Source organism: Camelus bactrianus, chromosome 3, assembly GCF_048773025.1.
Source record: "Camelus bactrianus isolate YW-2024 breed Bactrian camel chromosome 3, ASM4877302v1, whole genome shotgun sequence".
Lineage (NCBI taxonomy): Eukaryota > Metazoa > Chordata > Mammalia > Artiodactyla > Camelidae > Camelus > Camelus bactrianus.
The window spans coordinates 26,711,631-26,738,272 of record NC_133541.1 but is presented as its reverse complement, the minus strand read 5'-3'; the positions used below and the strand labels follow the sequence as shown (position 1 = coordinate 26,738,272).

The window sequence follows — 26,642 nt, the reverse complement described above, 5'->3', positions numbered from 1 at the left end:
GAGATGTAACCAAATCATTTCTTTATTACTAGAATAAAAGATCCATAATTCTGTTTATTCATCTATAAGATTTAAAAGTACTGACCATGAATCAGACTGAAAAATTGATAGCCATCATAAAATTATTAGTAACTAGTGGCAAGTTTATAACTGATTTTGTTGTTTGCTTTTGCCCATAATCTTAACTATTATTGATGTCTCCATAGATTTCATTGTTCATTCATTCTTAGTTTTATGCACATTATGTAAAAATGTGTGACTATAGTTTCCCAGTTAACGTTATAGTAGTTTTCTAATGTTATTAAATAATCTTAACAAACATCATGTCTTCAATAATATTCCATCATTTGGTTCTGCAGTGTTTTAGCATTTCCTTGCTAATCTGGTATTTTTCTGTGATTGTCATATTCCTTACACTGGACAGCTTCAGGCAAAATAAATATCCACGTCAAACCATAAAGGATTTTTCATATAATAATTATATTCACATTGAATGATTTTTTTTTAAAGCTGTATCCTGAAAATGGTAATAGTTTTCATCAGCACATTCTTCATTGAGCTTTCATCTGACCACTTAATCTATTCTTGGCTTAAAAATAGGATTTGACTTACTGATCCTGTGGTGATACAAGTTTTTTTTCTTTGAAAATGAAATTTGAAAATTTGGGTAGTAGTTAGTAATAAGCAGAGTTTGAAGCCTTTTGAGATGTAATAAGTATTTGTAAAATCAATTTTGGAGACTATAACAAGAGTTTTACATTGCCTTTGATGTCAGCAGTAATAAAAAATAGTGTATATACTAGAGTATACAGTAATGTTTTTTATTTATTGATTTTCATTCAACAAGTAATTTTTGAGTATCCACTTTATGCCAGACACTGTATGAGAGACATGGGATATAGGACTAAATAAAATAGTCAAATCTGCTCTCGCGGAGTCTGTATGTGTATATATGGTGGTGGGTGTTTACAATAAAGATAATAAAGACTATACATTGTATCAGGTAGATAAGTTCTTTGAAGAAAAATATAGCAGGATATGACAATAGAGAGTGACAAACGGGGTTCATTTTTAGACATTTAAGGAAAAGGAAGATATTGGTTGAAATCTACAGAGGAATGGAAAGAAACTACCTCAACAATATAAAGAAATAGTGAAGTAAATACTTTATTAAATGTGATTTTCCTTTGTGATATTCCATATAGGGATATTTCTTATATAAATTTAAATTTAGCCTGTTGAAGGACCCAAACTTTCTTTATTCTTTTAATAACTAGTTTTGGTTGCAGGTGTTTGTTGACTTGAAGCATTTTATTGATTCTGCCTTGTTTTATTTTGGTGGGTTACATCATAATCTTGATTCTCTATATTAAGATATTAATTCATTCCTTGGAATATTGTAATTAGTTCATAACAAACAAAAATGCCTGATGTTGATTTTACAGAGGTGAAATTGCCTTCAGTTAGTAAAGGTAAATTATTTTATCAGAGTAGAGAGATAATCACATAAACTATTTTCCGATGTCTGTATCATCAGCATTTATAATTAAAAATATTTTCAAATGTATGACTATTCAGTAATCATTGATAAATTTTCCTTTATTTAAATAAGATTTATATAGATAGATGAAAACTAATAAGTATATTTTATAAACAGCAAATGAATAAGAATTTCAAGTCATGAAAGTTAGGTAGGTAGCACAAAAGAAAGAAAAATACTGCATCAAACAATGGTCTCTCTTTCTTTCTTTCCCTCCTTTTCTGATAGAAAATCTTGATTAATGACTGTGGGTGACTTGAAAACTTTTGCAAAATATCTAGTTTCCTAGAATCCAGTCAATAGTATATTAATATAAAACATTCAGTTAGGATTTATAATATTAAGGAACAAACTCCACGTGATACTATATTGAAACTATTCACATCTAATATTCTTACTGTATAATATTTTTAGAGCTAGTACAATTTTTGCTAAAATAGCTTTTTTCCTGAAGACAAAATTTATATGAAATTTTCAACAAATGCTTTAAAAAATAAGACATAAGTGCTTGAAAATAGGAATTATCCTTTTCATCTTACTTTTGGTCCAATATAAAGCCTGATGTTTTCTTAAGAAGTTTATGAATACACTAATAAATTTCCAACTGGCCATTTCCTATGTTAACACTGCTTTTTCCCCCCCCCCCCCAGTTTACAGATATGATCGAGATCTGTATGTGAATTACTTTGGTTGTTCACGGTGAACATTTGAATAATGAGTGGTGCAGCTTTGGGACTCGAGATTGTTTTTGTCTTTTTTCTGGCATTATTCCTACTTCATCGATATGGAGACTTTAAGAAACAGCATAGACTTGTAATTGTTGGAACACTGCTAGCTTGGTATCTCTGCTTTCTTATTGTCTTCATACTGCCTCTGGATGTTAGTACGGTAAGAGCTGAAAATGATTTTCACCATTTAAAAGACAGTTGTAATCATACAGCATGTTTGAGATATGTTTTTAAGACAGCTAAAGTATGTAAAGTTTAACATATTTTGAAGTTAAACATTATTATATGAATTTGATCATTAAATTCCTGTAGCCAGGAAGATAATTTTGGGTAGATAGGTTGACACACTCCAGTATCCCTTAAGTATTTGGTAACCTTTTGATGTTCATTTTTAAACCATCCATTCATTGCTTTAGACAATATACAACCGGTGCAAGCATGCTGCTGCGAACTCGAGCCCTCCTGAGAGTAGCAATATTACAGGACTGTATGCAACTGCTACCCCAGTGCCAAGGTAATTTCTTCCTTTTTTAAAAAATATTGTAGGGAGGAGTTTGTTTTAAAAGTGTCTGTCTGTTTTTATTAAAGTATAGTTGATTTACAATGTTGTGTTAGTTTCAGGTGTACAGCAAAGTGATTGTGTTATACCCATAATATATATATATATGTATTATATTCTTATACATATATATGTTCTTTTTAAAATCCTTGTCCATTATAGGTTATTACAAGATATTGAGTATAGTTCCCTGTGCTATACAGTAAATCCTTGTTGTTTATTTTATATATAGTAGTGTGTATCTGTTAATCCCAAACTCCTAATATATTCCCCTCTCCTTTCCCCTTTGGTGACCATAGTTTGTTTTCTATTCTGTGAGTCTATTTTTAGTTTGTAAATAAGTTCATTTGTATCTTTTTTTATTTTTTTAGATTCCACGTGTAAGTGACTTCATATGGTATTTGTGTTTCTCTGACTTACTTCACTTAATATGATAATCTCTGGGTCTATCCATGTTGCTGCAAATGGCATGATTTCGTTCTTTTTTATGGCCAAGTAATATTCCATTGTGTATATATAGCACATCTTTATCCATTCATTGTTGATGGACATTTAGGTTGCTTCCATGTCTTAGTTATTGTAAATAGTGCTGCTGTGAACATTGGAGTGAATGTATCTTTTTAAGATAGAGTTTTCTTTGGATATGTGCCCAGGAGTGGGATTGCTAGATCATATGATAACTCTATTTTTAATTTTTTACGGAACCTCTATACTGTTCTCCATAGTGACTGCACCAGTTTACATTCCCACCAACAGTGTAGGAGAGTTCCTTTTTCTCCACACCCTCTCCAGCATTTGTTATTTGTAGACTTTTTGATGATGGCCATTCTGAGTGAATGTGAGGTGATACCTCATTGTAGTTTTGATTTGCATTTCTCTAATAATTAATGATATTGAGCATCTTTTCATGGGCCTGTTGGCCATCTGTACGTCTTCTTTTGAGAAATGTCTATTAAGGTCTTCTGCCCATTTTTTGGCTGGGTTTTTTTGATACTAAGCTATATTGTATATTTTGGAAATTAATCCCTTGCTGATCTCATCATTTGCAAATATTTTCTCCCATTTTATGGGTTGTCTTTTTGTTTTGTTTGTGTTTTGCTTTGCTGAGCAAAAGCTTTTAAGTTTAATTAGGTCCCATTTGCTTATTTTTGCTTTTATTTCCGTTACTCTAGGAGATGGATCGAAAAAAATATTACTGTGATTTATGTCAGAGAGTTCTGCCTATGTTTTCCTCTAGGAGTTTTATAATATCCAGTCTTATATTTAGGTCTTTAGTCCATTTTGAGTTTATTTTTGTATATGGTGTTAGAGAATGAATCTAATTTCATTCTTTTGCATGTAGCTGTCCAGTTTTCCCAGCACCACTTATTGAAGACTGCTTTTTCTCCACTGTATATTCATTGTAATTTTATTGTATATTCAAATTCAATTTGATTTGTTTAAAAAGTCAGTTTTTTACCATCTGGATTTTATATTTATTAAAGATTATCTTCATTCTTTACTCACCTCCTCCCCTTCATCCTTTGCTAGTAGACTTTTAATTACCTTGTATTCTATTTAAATTTAAATCTTAAATAAACTTTAAATATTTATTGGTGCACAAGGCCTTTCAGTAGGGGCTAATGAGAAACTTGAAGATGACCTGATTTTTCAGTCCCTTACTAAGAATGTGACTTCAAAAGCTATTTGTCCTCTCAGCCTCTCTTTGTTCAAAAAAAATGGGGACATGCATTTTCTCATTTGCCTAATTTACGAGGTTGTGATAAAGGACAAAGAGGTTATTCTGTATGTAGGATATTCCTTTCATATTGCACATCCTTTGAAATCATTATAGTTTTAGACTGAGAATAAAGTTCAAATTATCAAAAGATTATGTTGAATTTATATCAAACTTTCAAGTGAAAAATTAAGAAATATTAAGTATAGCTTTTACCAGTGCTTTAAGTAGTATTTCCATGCTTCTTTATGTAGCTTTTACTTATTTATTTTTAGATCTAAGCTGGATATGGGTGACTTTAAAATGTAGATGTTACTCCCTCTTGAAGCACCATTGTGAATTTTTTGGTGAAAGCCCTTGGACTAAAGAATAGCCTTACAGTCTAGGAAAGCTGAGTGTTACTGGAAGAATCTATGGTCAGATACACATATCTTCAGAAAATTCCAGCAGAATTATTTATATATGCTGACATCTATCTCCATAGATATGGTACACTCACTGATTAGTTAGGGTTCCAGTTTCTTTAGGATACCTAATGTCATTCTCTTCCCCCACCATAACCAACTCCACATATAGGGTGAGTATTTTAAAAGTAATCATCAACCTTAAAGATAATCAAATCAGAGGTTTGATTTCATGATGTATTTCCTTTTAAAAAACTGTCACATTACTAGACTACTAGAACATTGTCCTCTTTTCTACTCAGTGACTAAAAACACTGAAAGTTGAAAATTTAAATGCATTCCTCTTTAGAACAAACTGTTTTGTTCCCTTTGTGTGTCTTATTTTAGTTTGACAATCAGCTTTGAGTTTTAAGTTTTCTATGAAATTGTACAAGTTAGAGTCAGTAATTTGAAATCTGAATGTAAGTGAACTTTGCCACAGACAAATTAGTTATATAGTTCCTTTAAATAATCATTTATGATTAATTGGCTTTAAATTGTTATTAAATAGCCAACATCCGTGTTTCAAGCCATGGAGTTACATTCCTGATGGGATCATGCCAATTTTCTGGAGGGTAGTATATTGGACATCACAATTTTTAACGTGGTAAGTTGTGTGAAGGATAAAATTTTTGAAATTTTAGCTAAATTTTAAAAGGTGGTTATTTTTTCAGTGAACTTTCATATTTTAGAATTTATTCCTGTCACTTATTTTTTTCCTTAAATCTGTTTCCTCTCGCTTTCTGCTAGTTCAAATCTCATATCTTAAAAGAAATGAAAGGAAAAAACCAAACAAGAAATAAAAAACAGAAAGAAGAAACTCTCCTTATTACCATTCCCTTCCAGTTTTTGCCTTCCCTCTTTACCTTCTTCAAGCCCCATTATTATGTGAAACTGCTCATGCTAAGGTTATCGTTATCCCCTGGTTTTCTTTCTATGTCCTTACCCCAACATTCTGAATTTCCTTTGTGGATTCCATTTCTGTGGCCCGTTTCCTAAAAGTTGGTGTTCCCTAGAGTCTCATCTTTGGTCATCTTGTTATCTGACTCCCTCAATAACTTTAATCATAGCCATAGTTTCACTGACCCGTGTTGCATTCCACATTTTTCTTTCTACTTGCTATAGCTTTGTCTTTCTGCTGTGCTCCAGACTCATACTTTATCCACTGCCTACTGAGCGTTTTATATATTATGCAAGTAACAAAGCTCTAAAACTAAAGGTAGTGAACATTGCAAGAGAAAAATCACACAGCAGAGCATAGTGCCCCTATAGTATGTTCATGGAACTCAACTGGGCCCTCAACAGTGCCAGACTTTCATCCTTTTTTCTTCTGGTCTGCTTGCTCTTCATTCTCCACAACAGATCTTTCCAATCACTGCAAACTTCGGCTGTTCCCTACATCCTAGAGACAGTCACCTTCTCTCCTGCCTCCCTTACTGCCTCCCAATGAGAAAAGAAGTCATCAGGTGGCAGGTCTTTGCAGCTTCTCACCAAGAAACCTACCTACTACCCACTTTCTTTCTGCCGCCCCAGGAATGAAAGAGTCACTCTTAAAATTAATCTCTCTTCCTGAAATATGGACCCATCTCCTTTAGCTCTTGTTACCTATACTTACAGCCTCCAGTTTCAACCTAGCAAGCAGAATTCTCTCATCCTTAAAAAAAAAATACCGAAAGTCTCTCAGATGACAACCCTTTCCAGCTTTCTGTCTTCCTCCTCAATGATCTACTTCTTATCATAGCTAAAAATTTTTAGAGACTTTTTTTTTAAGTGTAAATTAGTACAGACAAGTTTACAGGTTGTTTAGTTTGACTTTCTTCCAAGTGAATACACCCATATAATCAGCACTCAGATCATGATACAGAACACTAACAATCTCCTCAGAAGCTTCCCTCATACTTCTCTCCTGGTCATTACACTCCACAAGGTAAACATGATTCTGATTTCCATCAACATTGATTAGTTTTGCCTGCTTTTGAACTTTATAAATAAGGAGTTACATAGTAAGTACTTTTTTTGCCTCTCTCTTTTTTTTTTTGCTCACATATTTGGAAGATTCTTCTATGTTGTATTGTATGTCTCAGTATTCTTTTCTTTTTCACTTCTGTAAAATACTCCATTTTATGAATATACCGTGGTTTCTTCTACCCAACCAAACTTCTTAAGTGACTTGTCTATATTTAGTGTCTCCATTTGCTCACTGTTTACTCTTTCCTCAACCGATTGAACCCTATTTTCTACCCTTCCTTCTCCACTCACACATACAGGCTCTTCATTTACTTGACCTGTTGGCAGCATTTGATTCTATTGTTTTCTCTCTCCATTTTCAAATACTTCTGGTTTCTACTCCATATACTCCTTAGTTTTCTTCCATACCTCTGTACTTTTCTGTCTCAGTCTGCTTTACTGGCCTCTTCTTCTTTTGTCTATCTTACCTTTAAAAGTTGATATTCCTCAGAGTTCAGTCTCAGTTATTTACTTCTCATTCATTCTATATATTCACTCTTCCAGATCTCATCTACTGATGTTATTTCAGTACCATTGTTATGGTGATGACTCCAAATCTGTGTATATTTCTGATTCTTTCTCATGAACTCTGAACACATCCTTTGGGATGTGTCGTAGCTACTTCAAAATCAAAATACTGACAACCAGCTTTCCCCGCTTCTGCTTCTTACCACACCACCATCACTTACCCTCTCCAAATAGTTCCAATTTTTTTCCTCTTTAAGTCCATTCTCCATGTTGAAAACTTCAGAAAACTAAAATTTGATCATATCTCCTTTCTATTGAAGAAAACGATTCCTCATTATTTTTAGATGCAATCCAAATTTCTGTAAAAGTTTCAAAGGCCTTTTTTTAGATTCATTATTAGTTGCTCACACTGTTGTACTCTCTGCTGGTCATTGTGGCCTCCTTTTGCTCCCAGGAATATGCTTTGCTCTCCCCAAAATTTAATATTAAAATTATTCAGTCACCTATCATAGTTTGTTCAGTATTAATAATTACTCAAAATCATACTTATTCATGAAAAGAACTACACATTAAAATTGAGATTCACATATTTCTGTTACTTTGAGATTATACAGACATATCAAGTGTTTTTTAATCATATTTTTTCTAACCTTCTAGGATTCTGTTACCTTTTATGCAGTCATATGCAAGATCAGGAGGGTTTTCCATCACTGGAAAGATCAAAACTGCACTGATTGAGAATGCAATCTATTATGGCACCTACTTGCTAATTTTTGGAGCATTTTTAATTTATGTAGCTGTAAACCCACATTTGCACTTAGAATGGTAAGAAAAGCCATGTTCTTAACATTGTTTCTGTGTACATTTGCACTTTTAAAAATTGACTTTTATCTCATATACAAGTAAACAGACTTCATTGAGAAGCCTTTCATTATATGTTTTATAGATTCCCCCAAAAGAATATCTTAATAATCAATATTACTAAGGTGGAAAATATGGAATAATATCTTTCAATATACCTACTAGACGAAGGACTAATGCTTCGTCTAAGAGCTATATGTTAAAAGTATTAACCCTCATGATTTTTTTATAGACTTTCAAATCTTATATATGACTAAATACCTAGATTTCTTTTTCATTGGAACTTATGAATACTTTTTCTTTTGTTCTGAGTATAATTTGATGGCATATTTCTCTTTAACATTAGATATAAGCATTATAAGATACTTGTGATCTGTAATATGTATGAAGAGCCGTATCTGAAAAGTTCAGGAATAGAGTAGTAATGATAATCCTTACTATTGCGTTCTTGAGATTTGTGGGTCTTCCTCAACACAAGTTAAAATTTTTTTAGGCTTTAAAATTTTTCAGGCTTCTCTTGGTTAATGTTGAGTAAGAAAGCACCTAATGAAAAATAAATTTTCTTCAGGATAATTTTTGCCATGAATTATCCTAGAGTCTAATTTTAACTATAATAGAAGCGTTTCCTGTGTTAAAGTCTATTTCTGCAGTCATACTTTAACTTTCCTTTTAAACAGACATTATCTGCTGTTACTAAAAAAGTAGCTGAGGATTTGAAGGTCAAATTTTTTCATGTAAAAATCTAGCCTTCCATTAGGGCACTTTTCTGAAAAACTGTCTAACACTAGTTAGTTTCATTTTACATTTTTTTCGGAAAAAATAATCTGTCTCAGCTATCTGCTTATGTTTTCTCTGTCTTAGGAACCAGCTTCAGACAATTGGGATAGCTGCTGCAAATACATGGGGCCTATTTCTTCTTGTGTTGTTGTTGGGGTATGGCTTGGTGGAAATTCCTCGATCATACTGGAATGGAGCAAAAAAAGGTTATCTACTTATGAAAACTTATTTTAAGGCAGCCAAATTGATGACAGAGAAAGCAGATGCAGAAGAGACTTTAGAAGATGTCATGGAGGTAAGCAAGTTTAAACCTTATATTCAACACTGATCATGTTGTGCGTATCTCCTTTTGGCGACAGTGTTGGTTCTGTTGTTGCTAGCACACTAATGAGCTTTGTACTAAAAATTTGGTCATGTGCAATTCTTAAGAATATTTCATGCTTTCAAATGATTTCTTATTGGCAGTTTGGCTTCATGAGATATCTCCATCTTCTAACTGACAAAGATGCAGGGAGAATGTATTCAACAGTGCACGGTTATGCTTGCTGTCTTGGGAAAACTTTTAATAGTTAAAAGACTCAAAAGTTTCCCAGATTAGATGATGAGTTACATGGTTACCGTGACACAGTAGAAGTGAAAATAGCAATCAGAGGACACTTCTTCCTGAAGGTTTGACCTAAAGTAATCCCATCAAGTCTGGAAACCTCTTTAAAGAACGATTTGCATGGGAATTTGTATCCATAAGTTTTGTTTCCTATCTGTTATCTTATTAAGGCACTTCATTTTACTTGTAAAATTCATATAACTTGAACCAACTTCATAAAGTTGTTGAAAGTATATATTTCAGTAATATACACCCCAGAATTGCAGCAAATTGTAAAATTTTGCTGTTAAATAATAATTTGGTTATTGATTTTAAAAGGGATTATCATGATCACCTCAAATTTCTCTCTTCTGGGAAAATATGCTATTCCAATAATGTTATTCTTAAACTTAAAACCTTACATTGAAGGCTTTTATTCATGTTGGAGTAAACTCTAAAATGTAGTAATGTGGTCTACCACATAATTTGGCCCACATTTAGCTCTCCAGGTTTATCTCAAGCCTCTGTCTTCTGCACACCAGTCAACTTTGGTTCCTCACACTTAATAGTGGTGATGATAATAGCAAACAAGTATGTAGACTTAATATGCTTGTGATTTTCTAAGTACTTTATAAGTACTTCATATATATTAATACATTTAATTCTGAGGACAACCTTATGAGGGAAGTTTTTTTAATTCTCATTTTATAAGTGAAAATGAGACACAGAGTGGTTAAGTAAGCTTTCTATATTTACACAGCTACTGAGCGATAGAGCCAGGTAGTCTGACTCTAGTTCATACTTTAATAGGGGTTGGCAAACTTTCCATAAAGGGCCAAATAGTAAATATTTGAGACTTTGTGTATCATGTGATCTCTGCTGCAATTATTCATTCTGTCTCTGTAGCATGGAAGCAGGTATAGTTAATATATCAGTGAATGAGCATGGATGTGAACAGGTCATGGGCTGGATTGAATCTGGTTTGCCAACCCTTACTCTTAACCATTGCATTCATTGTCTCTCCTTTCTGTCTTTGAGTATGCTGTTCCCAGACTCTTGGAATGCTCTTTTCTCCAGTCTCTTTAGCTAATTCCTACTTCATTTTCAGGTCTCAACATAAATGAGAATTCTTCAGAGAAGCCTTCTGTGTTAGCTTCCTGGGGATGCTGTGACAAAGTACTGCAAACTGGGTAGTTTAAACAACAGAAATGTATTGCCTCACAGTTGTGGAGGCTAAAAGTCCAAGATCAAGGTGTCAGCAGGGTTGGTTCTTTTAGAGGGTTGTGGGGAAAATCTGTAGCATGCCTCTCTCCTAGCTTCTGGTAGTTTAATGACAGTCTTTGGTATTCCTTGGCTTGCAGATCTCTGTCTTCATATTCACATGGTATTCTCCCTGCATGCCTGTCTGTGTCCAAATTTCCCCTTTTCATAAGGACACCAGTCAGATTAGAGGTCACCCAACTCCACTATGACCCTATATTAATTTAACCAATTATATCTGCAACAATCGTATTCCTAAATAAGATTACATTCTGAGGTACTGGGGCTTAAGACATCAACATAAGAATTTTGGGAGACCACAGTTTGACCCATAACATTTTTCTTGGTCTTTCAGTCTCCTAGATACTCAGCAACCATTTTTAAGTGCATGAATAAATGAACAAAAGAATGTATACTGATTCTTTGGTTATGGTTGAAAAATTTTATGTTGACTTTTCAGCATTTATTTATAAAATGCAAGAATTATAGCAGAAAACATTGATTCAAAATATAAATCTCCTATAAATAGTATTCTGTTATATTTTCTCAAGCCTATGATGGATATTATTATATTTTTCAAAAGAAGATTATTATGTTTGGTAATTTTTATATTTTATATGTTTGAAAATATTTGAAAATTTGAATTTTTTGAAAAATATTTGAAACTTAATACTTGGTAATAAAATAATTAAAAGATTATTTAAATTTGATAGTGTTCACCTCAAAAGTTGGTATTAATATTAAATTCAATTGTTTCAGATTTAAGGAATATAGATTTCACCAGTTCTCTCAAAATTCCTTGTATAAATTAAGTCCAGTTTATTATTCGAGGTCTGGATTTTGCTAGGAGGAATCATCAGTGTCTGAATAAAGATAGATTTTGTTGTTGTTGTTAAATAGGAGCCCTCTACTTAGGAATAGGATATAGAAAATTAAGGACTTCAGTTGATGCCTTCTTTGCTATTTTAGTGTAGGTTAAAAATGTGAAGGATTTGAAAAACTAAATAAGAGAAAATTTTCCACGTAAATAAGAAATCACTCTTTATTGAATATATTTCACATATAACATTGTATAAATTTAAGGTGTACCAAGTGTTAATTTGACACATTTTTATATTGTAAGAAACCACTCTTTTTCTTAATGGTTGTTTTGAAAATAGCAGCAGGTCCACATAGATAGCAAGAGAACTCCGGGCCTTTTTTCCTCCCTCAAAATAACGCATGATTTATCAGACGTGCATTTCTTTATTCATATATTTCAAGGGAATTTGGGATCCCTTCTGTTTTTCTGGATATCTGAAAATTTATAAACTTGTAGAGAAAATTTTTTCATCATTTAATAGTGATTTCTTGCCATGTTAAGTGCTATATGGAATTGATCATTAGGACACTAACTGCCTAGAGTAGAAAATTGTACAGTCCCTTATAGTATATGATAAATGCAGTGTGAATGATACATGCTGTAGTGCAGAGAAGTTTCACTTCTGAGTTGTGATCAGAAAAGGAGATGAAATGGGGGAAGTAAAATATGACCTGAGCCTTGAAGGATGGATAGAATTTTCATAGCTGACAGAATTCTAGTCAGATATCAAGAGGTTTTAAAAGCAAATTAATTAAGCATAAGGTTTATGTTGGAAAGATAAAGCTTGTAAGGTTTGAGAGATAGTTTTTAGCCAGATAGCTGGGCTTTGAATGTCAGAATGAAAAGTCCAGGCTGTGTCTTGAAAGCATTGAGGAATCATTGACACCTTGCACGCAAGGCAGAGACATGATCCATTTTGTAGTTTGGATGACCAATTTGATGGAGGTGTGCATCAAATAAAGCATGGAACCAAGAATATGAATAATTTAGTTTGAGAGAAAACTTTTAAAATACACTGCTTTTGAATACATTTTTTAACAGATCATAAAGTTCAATTACCTAGGGTTTTTTTGGTAGTTATTAATTATGTTTTCCAGCTATCCGTAAAATCTCCCAAATGCAGTTTTATAAAACTAGCGTAGTGTTTCATATGTTTTCTGTGGAGTGAATGTATACATCTGTGTGTCTGTTACTTTTCTTTGAAGCATTATTAAAACTTACAAGCCATGTCAAACCATTCAAAAGGATTTTTTGCTACATGGTCTAAGAAGTCATCTCTACCTTCTATCATTTTTCAAGGTAGAGGATTTTGGAGAGGGAGAAACAGGCTACTTATTTTCACTGAAAATTGCCCCTCAGACTGACTTAATGTTTTTTTTCTGGTAAAGAATTGATTAGGCACAATAATGACAGAGTTCAAAGTTATATTATTTTATATAAGGAAAGTAAGCTAGTATTTCAAATACTGTCCACGCTTTATAAAAATTACAAACTTTTGAAAGAAACTTAAATTTTTAAGGTATAGTAAATATCAGTAGTTAACTATTTCAGTTCTTGTTTTTGTTTAATATGCTGAAGAATTTAAAGGAAAAATGGGATCTTCATATATAATATATAATCAGAATGTATTGTTTATATTCAAAGTTATGCTAACAAGTCAATAAAACTTTAAGGCAACTTAGAAATGTAACGTGATGATGCTTCGAGCACGTTTTAAAACCCCAAGTCTTGTCATTCGCATTTTTAGGCCTTACTCATTGACCTCAGAATAAACTCTTGTTAAGGCCTTCTGAAGTGCTTTGCTCTTACTTCTTCAACCTGATCAAGTGCTGCTCAGGCCCTCACTCTCCATTCCTTTTAGTCACGCTGGACTTCTTTCACTTCCTTGAAACTCCTTGTTCACTTCCACTTGGAGGCCTTCGTATAGTACTGTCCCTTTGTCTGGAATATTCTTGCATCTTCCGTTGGTTGGCTGATTCCTATCCTCAGTTTGGCTTTTTATCTTAGTTTAAATAATCAGAAAGTCTTCCACTTTAGATTATACAGCAATTTTTACACGATTTCTGTTTGAGTAATGTCTGTTTTCTTCACTAAGCTAAGCTCTTTGACAGGAACAATGTCTTTTGGTACAGATTATTCATGAGGTCTGCATGTTTTAAATTTTGATGGATATTGCTAAATTATCTTCCAAATAAATGAGAACTGTTCTCATTTTAAAAATTTGTAATTGTTTCTAGTGAACTTGTATATCTTTTCAGTTACTTACTAGCCAATGGCATTTCTTTATCTTCCCACTTTTCTATGGATTTGTAAGAGCTCTCCATATGTTAAGAATTGTGATTTTTGTTATATAAATTACATTTTTTCATAACTTTGTCTATATGCCAGATGGTCTCCCTGCCTCCAGTTTTGCATCCCTTAAGGCCATTCTCTGCCCTAAAATCAAAATGTTCTTTATAATATCCTGGTAGGTTCACTCTTGCCCCTTAGCCGTTGAACATGTTGCTTCTTCTTAGAACAGTTGTTCCAATTTTTTTGAAATTTCATTAGTATTATGGAATATTGTGACTCTTTGGGAACTACTGGTTCTAAAGATTCCCCTCCCTAACCCCTTTATGCCTTTCACACTCATTAAAGTGTTTGTTTAATTATCTCATCACCACACTGTAATCTTAGTGAAAAGACCTGTAACACCATGTCTTCCCACCACACCCTCCAGTGTAGATTGTGGTGACCTTTTACCTAGCACAGTGCTGGCATATAGTGTATTCTTAACTTGAAAAAAAAGTATAGTGAGTCATTAGTTGTGACTGCTGTAGAGTGCTCTCTCATTGGAAAGGAACAGGTGCTTTGTGACATTTTAGCCTATTCTCCTTTGGTTTCTTCACTGTACTTTAGATAATGAGATAATTGAGCTTGATGAGCAAGGTAGAGAACACAGTCCTGTTCCCGTAGAATTGCAAAGTTTGCCTGATCCTTCATAGCTTTTTATAATGCTTATTCATCTTGGTTTACCAAGTAAGCAAATGATAAGGCAGCAAATCTAGAAAGTAATGAAAAGCGTGAGGGTATAGCTATAGCTGTTCTATAACTTTATGTTTTGACTTATGTTCTTAATAACTTTTATTCTGTGAATGAAACTTTGTGTGAGTAATTTGGGTTGAAACTAAACTTGTGAGAATATATATATATAGTGCCTGCAGCATCCTCATTAGAAGTGTCTAAACTATGGAAATGGAAATACTTTTATTTCTCTTACTGTTTTTATAGGAAGTTCGTAAAGTGAATGAGAGCATCAAGTATAACCACCCATTGAGAAAATGTGTGGACACAATACTTAAAAAGGTAATTAAATTATATCTCATCTATTTTCCTTTGAAATATGTTTATGTGATATAACATCATAATAAAAGCATCAGAAAAAAAAGTATGAGAACAGCCCATGATTGAAGTCTTCCAACTGCTTTCCATTTTCAGGGAAATATTAACCATAGCCAGTAGTAATTTGTTCATAGAATTTATACTTTTTTAATTATAAGCTTAACCTTATTTACTGGCAGTATTTTCCATTAAAATGTGGCTATAGAGGTTATGTAAAGTAATGAATAATTTCCATGACTTAGTGATGGAGATAGACCTTTATAGTTTATAAAAATGTCATTAAATGTGGTCTCTAAAGGCATATCTCCTGTAAGAAAATAAACTATGACCTCAGTGATCACTTTCAATCAGCCTTCTACATGTTATTTTGTATTTCATATTTCATAGAATGAATGAAACTGTGAGATATTTAATACAGATATTTAATAAGAAACCATACAGTTAAGGTTTTGATGTATTGGTATTGCATTAAGGATATTAAATATACTTCCAAAAATGATTATTCCAGGAATGAGTTCCCCAACTGTCTTCTCTGCATTTACAGAACCAGTGAACTATTCCTTTTTCTGTATTTAATTCGATTTATTTATCTTTAAAGATTTGTATGTTTGTCTTTATTTTTTTATTGAGGTAACTAACATTGATTTATAACATTATGTAAGTTTTCATGTACATTATATTCTTACTTCTGTAAACCCTGCAACATCCTCACCACCAAAAGTTTATTTTCCATCTGTCACCATACAGTTGATCCCCTTTACCCATTTCACCCTCCCCACTACCCTTCCCCTTCTGGTAAGCACTACTCTGTTCTTTGTATCTATGTATTTATTTTTATTTGGTTTGGTTTGTTCATTTTTTTGTTTGTTTATTGTTTTTTGTCTTTCTCTATCTGTCTGACTTATTTCATTTAGCATAATACCCTCCAAGTCCATCCATGTCACAAATGGCAATATTTAATTTTTTATGGCCAGATAGTATTCCATTGTATAGATACCACATCTTTTTTATCCATTCATCTCTTGATGGGCACTTAGTTTGTTTCCCTATCTTGGCTATTATAAATTATGCTGCAAGGTGGATTAGTGTTTCTTATTCTTCAGATAAATACCCAGATGGGATAGCTGGATCATATGGTAACTCTATCCTTAATTTTTTGAGGACTCTGCATACTGTCTTCTGTAGTGGCTGCACCAATTTACATTCCCACCAACAGTATAGGAGAGTTCCCTTCTCTCCACGTCTTTGCCAATACTTGTTATTTCTTGTCATTTTGATAATAGCCATTCTGACAGGTGTGAGGTGATAGCTCCTTGTGGTTTTGATTTGTATTTCTCTAGTGATTAAGTGATGTTGAACATCTTTTCATATACTTGTTGGCCATCTGTATGTCTTCTTTGGAAAATCTCTCTTCAGTTCCTCTGCCCATTTTTCAATCAGGTTATTTGTTGTTGAGCAGTATTAGTTTCTTTATATATTTTGGATATTAACCTCTTACCATATGTATCATTTGCAAATATCTTCTCCTTTTTGGTAGACTGTCTTTTAATTTTATTGATGATGTCCTTTGCTGTGCAGAAGCTTTTTAGTTTGATATAATCACATTTGTTTAATTTTGCTCTTGTTTCCCTTGCCTGATGAGACATATATAGAAAGATATTGCTAAGACCAATTTCAAAGAGCTTACTGCTTATGTTTTTTCCTAGGAGTTTTATGATTTCAGGTCTTACATTCAAGTCTTTAATCCATTTTAAGTTGATTTTTGTGTATGGTGTGCAGTAATGGTCTAGTTTCATTTTCTTTGCATGTGGCTGTCCAGTTATTTTCCTATATTTTAATCTATTATATTGATTATTAGCTAGTGTTCCTTTTGGTTAATATGACAGTCTTGAAAATCAAGTCTCTAAGTGTTTCTCTTAAATTTGCTACCTTTTGAGACCTATTGAGGGAGGTTAACTAACTTACTCAAGTTCATATAGGTATTACATGACTGTTAATAGTGGGGCAGATGACTCCAAATCATCTGTACTATGCCCTTCAGAAATTTAACATCTTGGATTTGTTGTGATTCTTCTTCATTCTTTAGCTAGGAAAATAAATGACATTTTCAGTAGGTGCCTACCTAGAATAATCTTCAAATGCTAGTTGCTTTATGTAGGTAAGATACCCTGCCCTACCCATCACCACCTAGTGTATCTGAGCATAAAGATTAATATTAATAGAGGTAGGAAGAAACTCAATGCATCTTAAAAACCATTTTCAAGAAAACATCAGCAACTAAAAATCCGACTATTTAGAGATACCAATGAAGGAAGATGTTTGTGAGAAAATTAGAAATGTCCAAGAATGACAGATTTTTAATCAAAATAACATTTTTATCTTCTTGCAAATAAGATTTCTAAAGATCTACCTGTTCCTTTCAGTGCCCTGTAGAATATCAGGAAAAAATGGGTAGGAACATGGATGATTATGAAGATTTTGATGAAAAGCGTAATGCCTATCCAAGTGAAAAAAGTCTGGTAAAACTACATAAACAGGTAACTCTGTTAATTATAGCCATTTTACCTTCTGACAATTTTAGTTAGATTCATAGTTACTGCCCACAAAAAAAGAAATTTTGACTGAATATGTATTAGAAACTTCCTTTGATCCTGTCCTTATCATCATTCTTTGAAGTGTTTGAACTTTGTGTTTCTCGGCAAGGGCACTGTTGGCATTTGGGGAGGGAGAATTATTCCCTGAGCATAATTACATATATTTGAGAATATTAACATCCTTGGCTCCACCCAGTAGATGCTACTCACACTTCCCCACTGTTGTGACAACCCAGACATGCTCCTTAGTGGGGAGTTGGACTGCTGTTGGATCAGAACACTGACGGGTATACCCCTATTCTCTTTTCTAGGTGATTTATTCAGTTCAGAGACACCGCCGAACTCAAGTACAGTGGCAGATTCTTTTGGAACAAGCATTTTATCTAGAAGATGTAGCAAAAAATGAAACTAGTGGTACTTGTCAGTTTGTTCACACCTTTCAATCTCCGGAGCCAGAAAATAGATTTATTCAATATTTTTATAATCCTACTATTGGTATGTAATTTGATATAAATTTCAATGATGATTTTTCTGAAGGGTAGTATATTTTTTTTTACCAATGCAGAGTTGAATTGCATTTGTGTCATTTAACTTATACTAAGTGGTAATATTATATGTCTGATAAACTTCCCTCCCAAAATTATTTTACTTGTCATATAACTTATTATCTGTCAGTTTCCACTGTTACTTCACATATAACCGAAATTCTATGCAAAAATATATGCAGTATATCAAGAATATTTTATATACATATTATGTATTTGAAACAATTAGAATTTTAAGCAATTTTAAATCAGAAGCTTGGCTCTCATCTTTAGTCTTGATATACTACTAAAATGTTCCCCTAAAATGTCCTCTTTGATTATTTACATTTATTAGTCTATTTGCAAAACCTACATTCAATAGTCATAATTATTTTATTCTCCTTTATGATTATTTAGTAAATTTTCTATAAATATTATCAAATTTAGTGTGAAGAACTTAATGAGAATACCACAGTGTCACAGTATTAGAACTTCTGTTTACCTTATTTTTTCAAAACACCGTGAATACGCTGTTATTCCTTTATGGTTTTCCTAATCATTTTTTTCTTTTATCTTCCAGAGTGGTACTGGGAGTGTCTTTTGCGGCCGTGGTTTTATAGGATACTTGCTGTGGTGTTGTCCATCTTCTCCGTGATTGTTGTGTGGTCAGAGTGCACATTCTTTAGCACTACACCTGTCTTATCCCTCTTTGCAGTTTTCATACAGCTGGCCGAAAAAACATACAATTATATTTATATTGAGGTCAGTTTACTTTATATCTATCATAAATAAATGTCAGTTTATAGTGTAATTCTTAACTGTTGTATCTTTTCTCCATATATTTCTTTTAGTAATAATGAAAGCATTGAAGTTTCGCACAGTGTTATTATTCAGACTTCTAAAAATGAGCTTCAACATTTTTCTCAGACTATAGAAACTAAGAACTGTATTTGAGGAGAGATGAAAAGATGCAAAACATTGCAAAATATTTTTATGAGAATACCTTGATCCTCTTTATGCCAATGAAGCTTCATAACTTCATGTGAAGAGTTTCCAAGGGAATGGGAGAACAGGCTCACTTCAGGAGGTGGATTTGAAACTTATGGATAGGATGTGGGACTAATTGAGATGTAGATTTTTTTCATAATTTCATTTTCTTAGGAGTTTAAAAAATTGTGACTATGCTTAAATTTTAGAATGTCAGTAAATGTTAGCTGAAATTAAAGTACAGGGCTTGTGATTGTACACAAAGTGCTGAAGTCTTTTAGTCTTAAACTGGGTTTTTTGTTTCGTTTTTTTGTTTAGATTGCTTGCTTCCTTTCCATCTTCTTCCTCAGTATCTGTGTTTATTCTACTGTGTTCAGGATTCGTGTATTTAACTATTATTACTTGGCTTCCCATCATCAGACTGATGCTTACAGCCTTCTTTTCAGTGGCATGTAAGTAGATTGTGTTAAGAAACAAGAAAAATGTCTCCATTGCATGTATTTTCATGGTTCTCTCTTTTATTTCTTATTTATGGACCTTCCACTAGCACCTGTATTTCTATGAGCTAATTGATTAGGTTTTAGTATTAATTAGATGCTTGTCGATTGCTAGCTAAATTCTGCTTGAAGTTTAAGGTTAAAATAGGTATGCTAGATTAGAAAGGAAAAGAAAGATATAGTGAGCCTGGATTTACCGGTTAAGAGAGTCAATAAGTAAGTTAGTAATGACAGGAACATTTGAGAATTTAGAGATGAAGGTAGACCGAGAAAGTATTCTGAGATTCAGTGGCCTGGAACTGAATTATGAAGGACTAAGAACACCAAAAAGAATACTCTTTGCTAAGAACTTTAGCAGAGGTTTAGAGAGATGGCTCTAGCTTGGACTAGGTTGCACAATCTATTATTTGTCCATGTTGTTAAATTAGTCATACTAGGTTTTTATAAAAGCCAGATTTGGGGAACTTCAAGAGAAATCAATATCTGAAGCATCTCTAAGACTCTTTTTAACTTTTCCCACAAATAATTAGAGATTCAAAGCAAGTTGCAAGTATAATACAAAGAGTCCTATTAACCTTCACCCAACTTCCCCCAATAGAGACATCTTATGTGGCGTTTGTACTATATCAAAACCAGGAAATTTACATTGATACATTATGGTTAACTAGATTACAGACCTTATTTAGTTCTCATCATTTTTTTATCCTTTATTCATTTGTGTGTGTGTATGTGTGTGTGTGTGTGTCTGTGTCTGTGTCTGTGTGTATTAGTGTAGATTCCTGTAACCACAAGCACAATCAAGATACAGAACTGTTCTATCACCATAAAAAAAACTCCTCACATTACCTCTTTGTATTCATACCCTCTCATCATTTTTATCTCCAGCTATGTTCTCTTTTTATCTGGTCAAAACTGGGCTCTAACAATTATTTATACCTATAGTTGTCAGAGTGACATACTTTGATACAAGTTTGGATCTTTTATGTACTGAATTCAGTTCACCTTGAGGATGTTACTGTTCTTATCATGCTATTGAGACAGATTGCACAGATGGTAGACTTGGAAGAGGTACATACAAAGCTCCTCTACAAATTGTTCAGATAAAGCAGTGCAAACACCACCAAAGGAGGTGTCCTGAGGCTGGCATTTTGTCATGTAGGTGTTGCTGTTTTTAAGGAGGATGTGATTAATAGGATATTCAGAATGTCTTCCAAGTAAGTAAGGGCAATTCCGAGTTAGAATTCAAAATACAAATAGATGAGAATAATAGTTACAATGATCTACAATGTTCTTAATGTATTTCAACATAATATAAAATGTATTTTGCTGCTTTATGATATATATATAATCTTATGTATTGTGTTTATAAATGCTTATTGCAGGTTATTTTGCCGTTTGACTCCTCCTTTATGTCTTAATTTCTTGGGTTTGACCCATATGGATTCATCCATCTCTCACCAGAATACACAGCCAACTGCTTATACATCTGTAAGTATGTTCAGAAAAGAGTTCTTTAGATTCATTATCTACATGGGATGCTATTATTGTGAAATTTATCTTTAATGCTGGCAGAAAAGTTGTGTAGCATTATTAGATCTTTATAAAATAACTAAAACTTTCTTTCAAAGAGTTATATATGTAATTACTAATAATTGGATAAAAGTGATTTTAATAAAAAATTATTTTTTGAAACAAGGTCCTATTGTATAGCACAGGGAACTATAATCAATAGTGTGTAATAACCTATAATGGAAAAGAATATGTATCCACGTATGTGTATATATATAACTGAATCACTATGCTGTACACCAGAAACTAACACAACATTGTAAATCAACTATACTTCAATTTAAAAAATATATATATATATTTTTAGGTTGTCCAGCTGAGTAGTATCAGTAGACCTGACCTATAATAATATTAACTTTTCTGTTTATGGTCTTAACATATTTGATGATTTTCAGTAATAAATATAAAATATTAATTTCATCTAGGAGAAAATCTTAATAAATAAGCAAATTAAGATATAATAGACATATATAACATTGTATTAGTTTGTGTACAATATAAATTGATATATGTATATGTTGTGAAATTATTACCACAATAAGTTTAGTTAATATCCATCACCTCACAGTTAGTTTCCTTTTTCTCTTGTGATGAGAACTTAAAAATTAGTCTATTTAGTGCTTCGTTTTTTGAAAACTCCAAATTTATTGATATAACAGTTTCTGGGCAAATTTTCTAATGATGAAAATGGATGGAAGATATAGAACTTGTACTAATTTAACTTAATTTTTTCTTGCTCCTCAGATTATGGGTTCCATGAAAGTTTTATCCTTTATTGCAGATGGGTTCTATATATATTATCCTATGTTGGTGGTAATTCTCTGCATTGCTACTTATTTTAGGTAAGAAACTTAACATTGCTTATTTTCCCACATACTCTTAGATTGATCTGGATATTCTTTCTAACCTTAAAGCTCTTTTAAATATTCACTGGTTGGATTTTGGTTCTTTGTTTTATTGTGGCTTTGGGGATGCTAGGGATAGTTTAAAGAGATTGCTTGAATGATTGCGTCAAGTTCTTCCTCCCGAGATATTGTCAAGAAAAGGGAGGTAGAGTTGTTCTCTTACAAGTATTTAGACTACAAAGTGATAGGGTTAATTACAGAATGTTAACTCCAAGTCCTGACCTTTGATACTGGCAGTCAATGTAGCTTATAAAACACCTCCATGCCCAGCTTATATCCAGTAGCATAAATTATTCTGAGGGCTTTTCCCCATGGTCATTTTTGGGTTTGTAGATACTTCAGACCATAGCCAGCACAATGGGTCAGGTGAGGAGCAATTGTAATCAGGCAGTACATATGAGGCTGCTTTTTCTATAGGATCAGAAAAAGTGGTAGAATCTTGGCAGAGGTAAGACTCAAAAGGACTTAAAGGACAGGTATGTTTGACTTCCTAGTGCCCTGTCTTCCCAATTCCACGTGTCAGGTGCCCTCATCCTGTACTCTGCCTATCCTCTTCACTGCTTATGTGCTCCATGACACACCAAAAATGCTACTTTAAAAAAAAATTTATTGATGTCAATCAGTTTGCTTTTCTAACAAAAATGAGTTTCATCTAACCACTTTTCATTTAAATCTTCCAATACCATTATATAGTTACCATAAACACTATATATGTACTAATATCAGGATATTGAGTAAACAGACAGGTATTGTTTGAATAAATTCGCTATTGAATTTTTAAAAACATCTATATTTTACCTTACTGTAAGTAAAGGAGCTAAAGGATTATAATTTAAAACTGTTAATATGAACTGATAGAAAATCTAATATTTTCAATTTTTTTTATGTAAAGTAGAAAAAAACAGAGGTTTATATTATGAAAATGGTGTATTAAAGGAAGAGACTAATCATCTTTTGGATGTCTAAAACTAAATTTTGATTATATGCTTTTTCACTTAAAAAGTTTATAAACTACAAACGGAACATTAGGAGCTTGTGTTATATAAATCATGTCTTATCATGTTAGTAGTTAGGTTGGTAAGATTAGCATCTCTTTTTCTCTTACTAGATTATTATATGAATCAAGGAATAGATGGGTGGGATAGTGCCTTGTCAACTATAAAAGGAAAAAATCTGGTTATGGTGCATACCCTAGTCAGTGGAGTACTAGGCATTTAAGCATCCTAGAAAGGGAAATAAGCACTTATTCAAGAAAGACAAATGTCACTCTATGTAACTTGACATGATAACTAATAGTAAAACATAGGTTTCTTTTGGGTGACAGTACTAAAGAATAATTTAAGCATTTACAGTGTAAAATAATGGTTATCTTTTTGAAAATCTACCTTTACTAGTTTGGGAACTCGTTGTTTGAATCTACTTGGTTTCCAGCAGTTCATGGGAGATAATGATATGACATCAGACTTAGTTGATGAAGGAAAAGAATTAATCAGACGAGGTAAGTTTGTCTTTTCAAATAAATGAAAGGAAAGTACTAAGACTCAAAATACAAAATTAATGTTTGTATAATTTATAACTTCTAGTTGATCTTAAGAAATCACAAATTAATTATTTTAGCTAAAATTCTACATAAAGCTTTCATAGCAAAAATAATTTAAAAACAAATGATTGTTTCATCTGTTTGTAAGAAATTCAGCAGAAATTATTAATATGTCCGCAACTAAATAATGTCCTTGTTTGGTATTAGAGTCATTTTCCTGTTTGCTTTGAAATTGATTTGCCAAGTTAAATACAATTATAAAACTTGTTAAAGAATCATCATTATTTTAATGCTGCATAGGAAATCATTCAAGCCAAGACTGGGTTTTAGAATGTGATGATCATTAACAACCTGGTAGAATATATGACACTCTGCTAGAATCTAATCTCAAAACTGACTGTACCAAATTTCTTGACGTTCAAGTGATGGTAGAATTGGGGGGAAAGAAGAACAAAACGTGAGTTTTAGGATGTTGGCTCTTAGATACCCTCCCTACCTGGGTCTGGGGTTCTTGTGTGATCTAACTTAAAAGTTAGCCAAATTGTGTTGTGGCTCTAAAATAAGCCAGTCTAGCCTTCACATACTCTCATAGGAAGGTAGTGTCTAGTTAATATAATAGTTCTACTGCTTTTTGAATTAATTAGACTTCATCTGGAATATAATGTCTAGTCCTGGGTAAGATTTTCAAGAGTGAGACTGATAAGTCAGAAGGAATTTAGAGAGGATAGCTGGAATGATGAGTCTGTAGGGCATATCTTATGAGAGAGAACCACTGAATATATGGCCAGAAGAAAGGAATGGAAAAGACTCTTATACAGAAAGAAGTATGAACTTAGTTTAGAAGATAAGATGTAACGAAAAAGAGAAGTTACAGAAAAACAAATTTTAAGTCACCATGGGGAAGAACTTCTTCCTCACTAAAACTAGATAGCGCTGAAAGGGCCATCTTCAACAAAAGTAGAGAAGGTATTCTCTGTAGAGTTAGGTGACCTGTAAGGTTCTTTCCAACAATAACCTATTACCTTTGACTCTGTAGTAATTTAAAGGAAATTGGTCATAGCCTGATACCTTTACTTCAGTTATTCTATATCTAATTAAATCATGTTATACCAAATTTGAGACCACTTTTCTGTCTCTAGAGAAGAGAAAAAGGCAACGACAAGAAGAAGGTGAAAATCGAAGAAGAGTAAGTACAGTACTTATTAAATTGCTGTAACCTAGAGATTAATGTGAAGTATCGTAAGAATTTTATTGATTTAGAATAATTGGCTAAAAGCCAAAGAATAGTAGGGAAGTGACACAGGATATATTTTTACAGAAAGGCCATTTTAATAGTTGCAAACATGCATGTGAGGTGTCCTGTCAGCCCTGTTCTAAAAAGTCATTAGTAATAAATTGCTTCATGTCTAACATCTAAGAGTTTCTTGTCTAAGGTAGGTGCTCAGTAAATATTTATTGAATAAGTGAATAAATTTATGTAATCCTGCTATTAAAGTGATTTTGATTGCTTTAAAATTATGCCTTTTTTTGTAATATGACATTAATTTTATTCCTCTTTAATTTTTCTTTAGTCCTTCATTTGCTGAGGCAAACTGACCTCCCAGAGAATGAAAAGGCAAAAAATGAGAAAAATCTAGTCACAGTTACCACAAATTTTCAACACCTGGGTGTGTCCATGCTGGAAAAGTGAAGACCCAGCAAACATGATAGTTATCTTTGTGTATTTTAGTGTGTGTCATGTAAGAGGAGACTCATTCTTTATTTCAGAAGGCATAACTAGGACCAAAGAGTGGAAGTTACTGGACAGAGTTCACCTCTCTATGAAAACTTCCATAGTTTACCAGAATTGCAATGGGATGACACATAGAAATTTCCAGGTCTTCTAGTAAGACAGCCAAATAACATCTGGCATGGTTATTTTAAATGAGATCCTGCACTGCACTGGAGGTTTAATTAGTACCTCTAAAATCCCTTTCAGCTGTAAGAATTTAATGAGTATAATTCCAGTGAATATGGTTTTAGCACAGTTAATATACAATGCCATATGTCATTATCTAATTATGTTTGTGTAGTACTCTTAATTCTGCTGTGAAAAATGACTTTTCAGGTGTCTAAGATTTGTAGTTTATTGGGGTGGAAGAAAATTTTGTTAACATCTCATTATGAGTTATCATAACTTTTATATGGTCAGGGTAACCTTACTATTATTTTGACATTTTAAATAGAAGAATTCAATAACTAAAAATAGTCATAGCTAGCAAAAATGTCTATAAATGTCTTCATTCAGGTTAAGTTTGGTGACTTAAAATCATGTTGAGATAAGAAAATTATTGATCTGAGTTTTAAAGGTACTGTTCTAATTATATTGATTATCTGATGACTTCCTGATGAAAAAGAAATTAGATCCTATTACTTTCTATATATAATCTAAATCTGTTAACACTGATGAATTATTTTCTCACTGTGAGTTCTTGTGTCGTATATTCATGTGTGTTTCTTTGCTAGGAATGGAAAGAACGTTATGGGCACAGTAGAGAAGATTCTACTAGGAACAGAAATGTTCATATTGACCCAAAAGAATCAAACTTCTCAGATATTAGTACCAACCGATGTAAGTAGTTTATTGTCTAGTTTTCTTAGAAATTTTTCTTCTTGTGCTTGCTTGCATAGAGACTGAGGATTAGGCTACCCATCCAGAAATATCTTTATAGAACTGTACACGTGGTTCTGCAGTGACTTTCCCTTCTTAACTCTCAGCATAGGGGAGGAAAGGGAAACTCACATATGCATTCTGGTAGGAGGAGACATCTGAGACATCAAATGAATAGTTGTAATTGTAC

The 26,642-nt window shown here is 32.8% G+C and overlaps 1 protein-coding gene across 6 annotated transcripts in view; it reads left to right on the top strand.

The window, feature by feature from the left end:
- LMBRD2 (LMBR1 domain containing 2) overlaps positions 1 to 26,642 on the top strand; it is a 42,133-nt gene that overhangs the window by 6,927 nt on the left and 8,564 nt on the right. For 4 of the 6 annotated variants that reach the window (XM_045517076.2, XM_045517075.2, XM_010955525.3 and 1 more), the window contains exons 2-16: positions 2,191 to 2,428; positions 2,685 to 2,782; positions 5,499 to 5,594; positions 8,120 to 8,287; positions 9,185 to 9,395; positions 15,076 to 15,150; positions 17,610 to 17,723; positions 18,092 to 18,275; positions 18,885 to 19,066; positions 19,610 to 19,743; positions 21,171 to 21,276; positions 22,102 to 22,199; positions 23,657 to 23,760; positions 24,942 to 24,988; positions 26,308 to 26,413. In XM_045517076.2, coding sequence (XP_045373032.1) covers positions 2,255 to 2,428; positions 2,685 to 2,782; positions 5,499 to 5,594; positions 8,120 to 8,287; positions 9,185 to 9,395; positions 15,076 to 15,150; positions 17,610 to 17,723; positions 18,092 to 18,275; positions 18,885 to 19,066; positions 19,610 to 19,743; positions 21,171 to 21,276; positions 22,102 to 22,199; positions 23,657 to 23,760; positions 24,942 to 24,988; positions 26,308 to 26,413 — 1,897 coding nt within the window. In that variant the 5' untranslated portion in view covers positions 2,191 to 2,254. Of the gene's footprint in view, positions 1 to 2,190; positions 2,429 to 2,684; positions 2,783 to 5,498; positions 5,595 to 8,119; positions 8,288 to 9,184; positions 9,396 to 15,075; positions 15,151 to 17,609; positions 17,724 to 18,091; positions 18,276 to 18,884; positions 19,067 to 19,609; positions 19,744 to 21,170; positions 21,277 to 22,101; positions 22,200 to 22,679; positions 23,629 to 23,656; positions 23,761 to 24,941; positions 24,989 to 26,307; positions 26,414 to 26,642 lie in introns of those variants that run through there. The other 2 variants (XM_045517077.2, XM_045517078.2) reach the window with 2 other exon arrangements.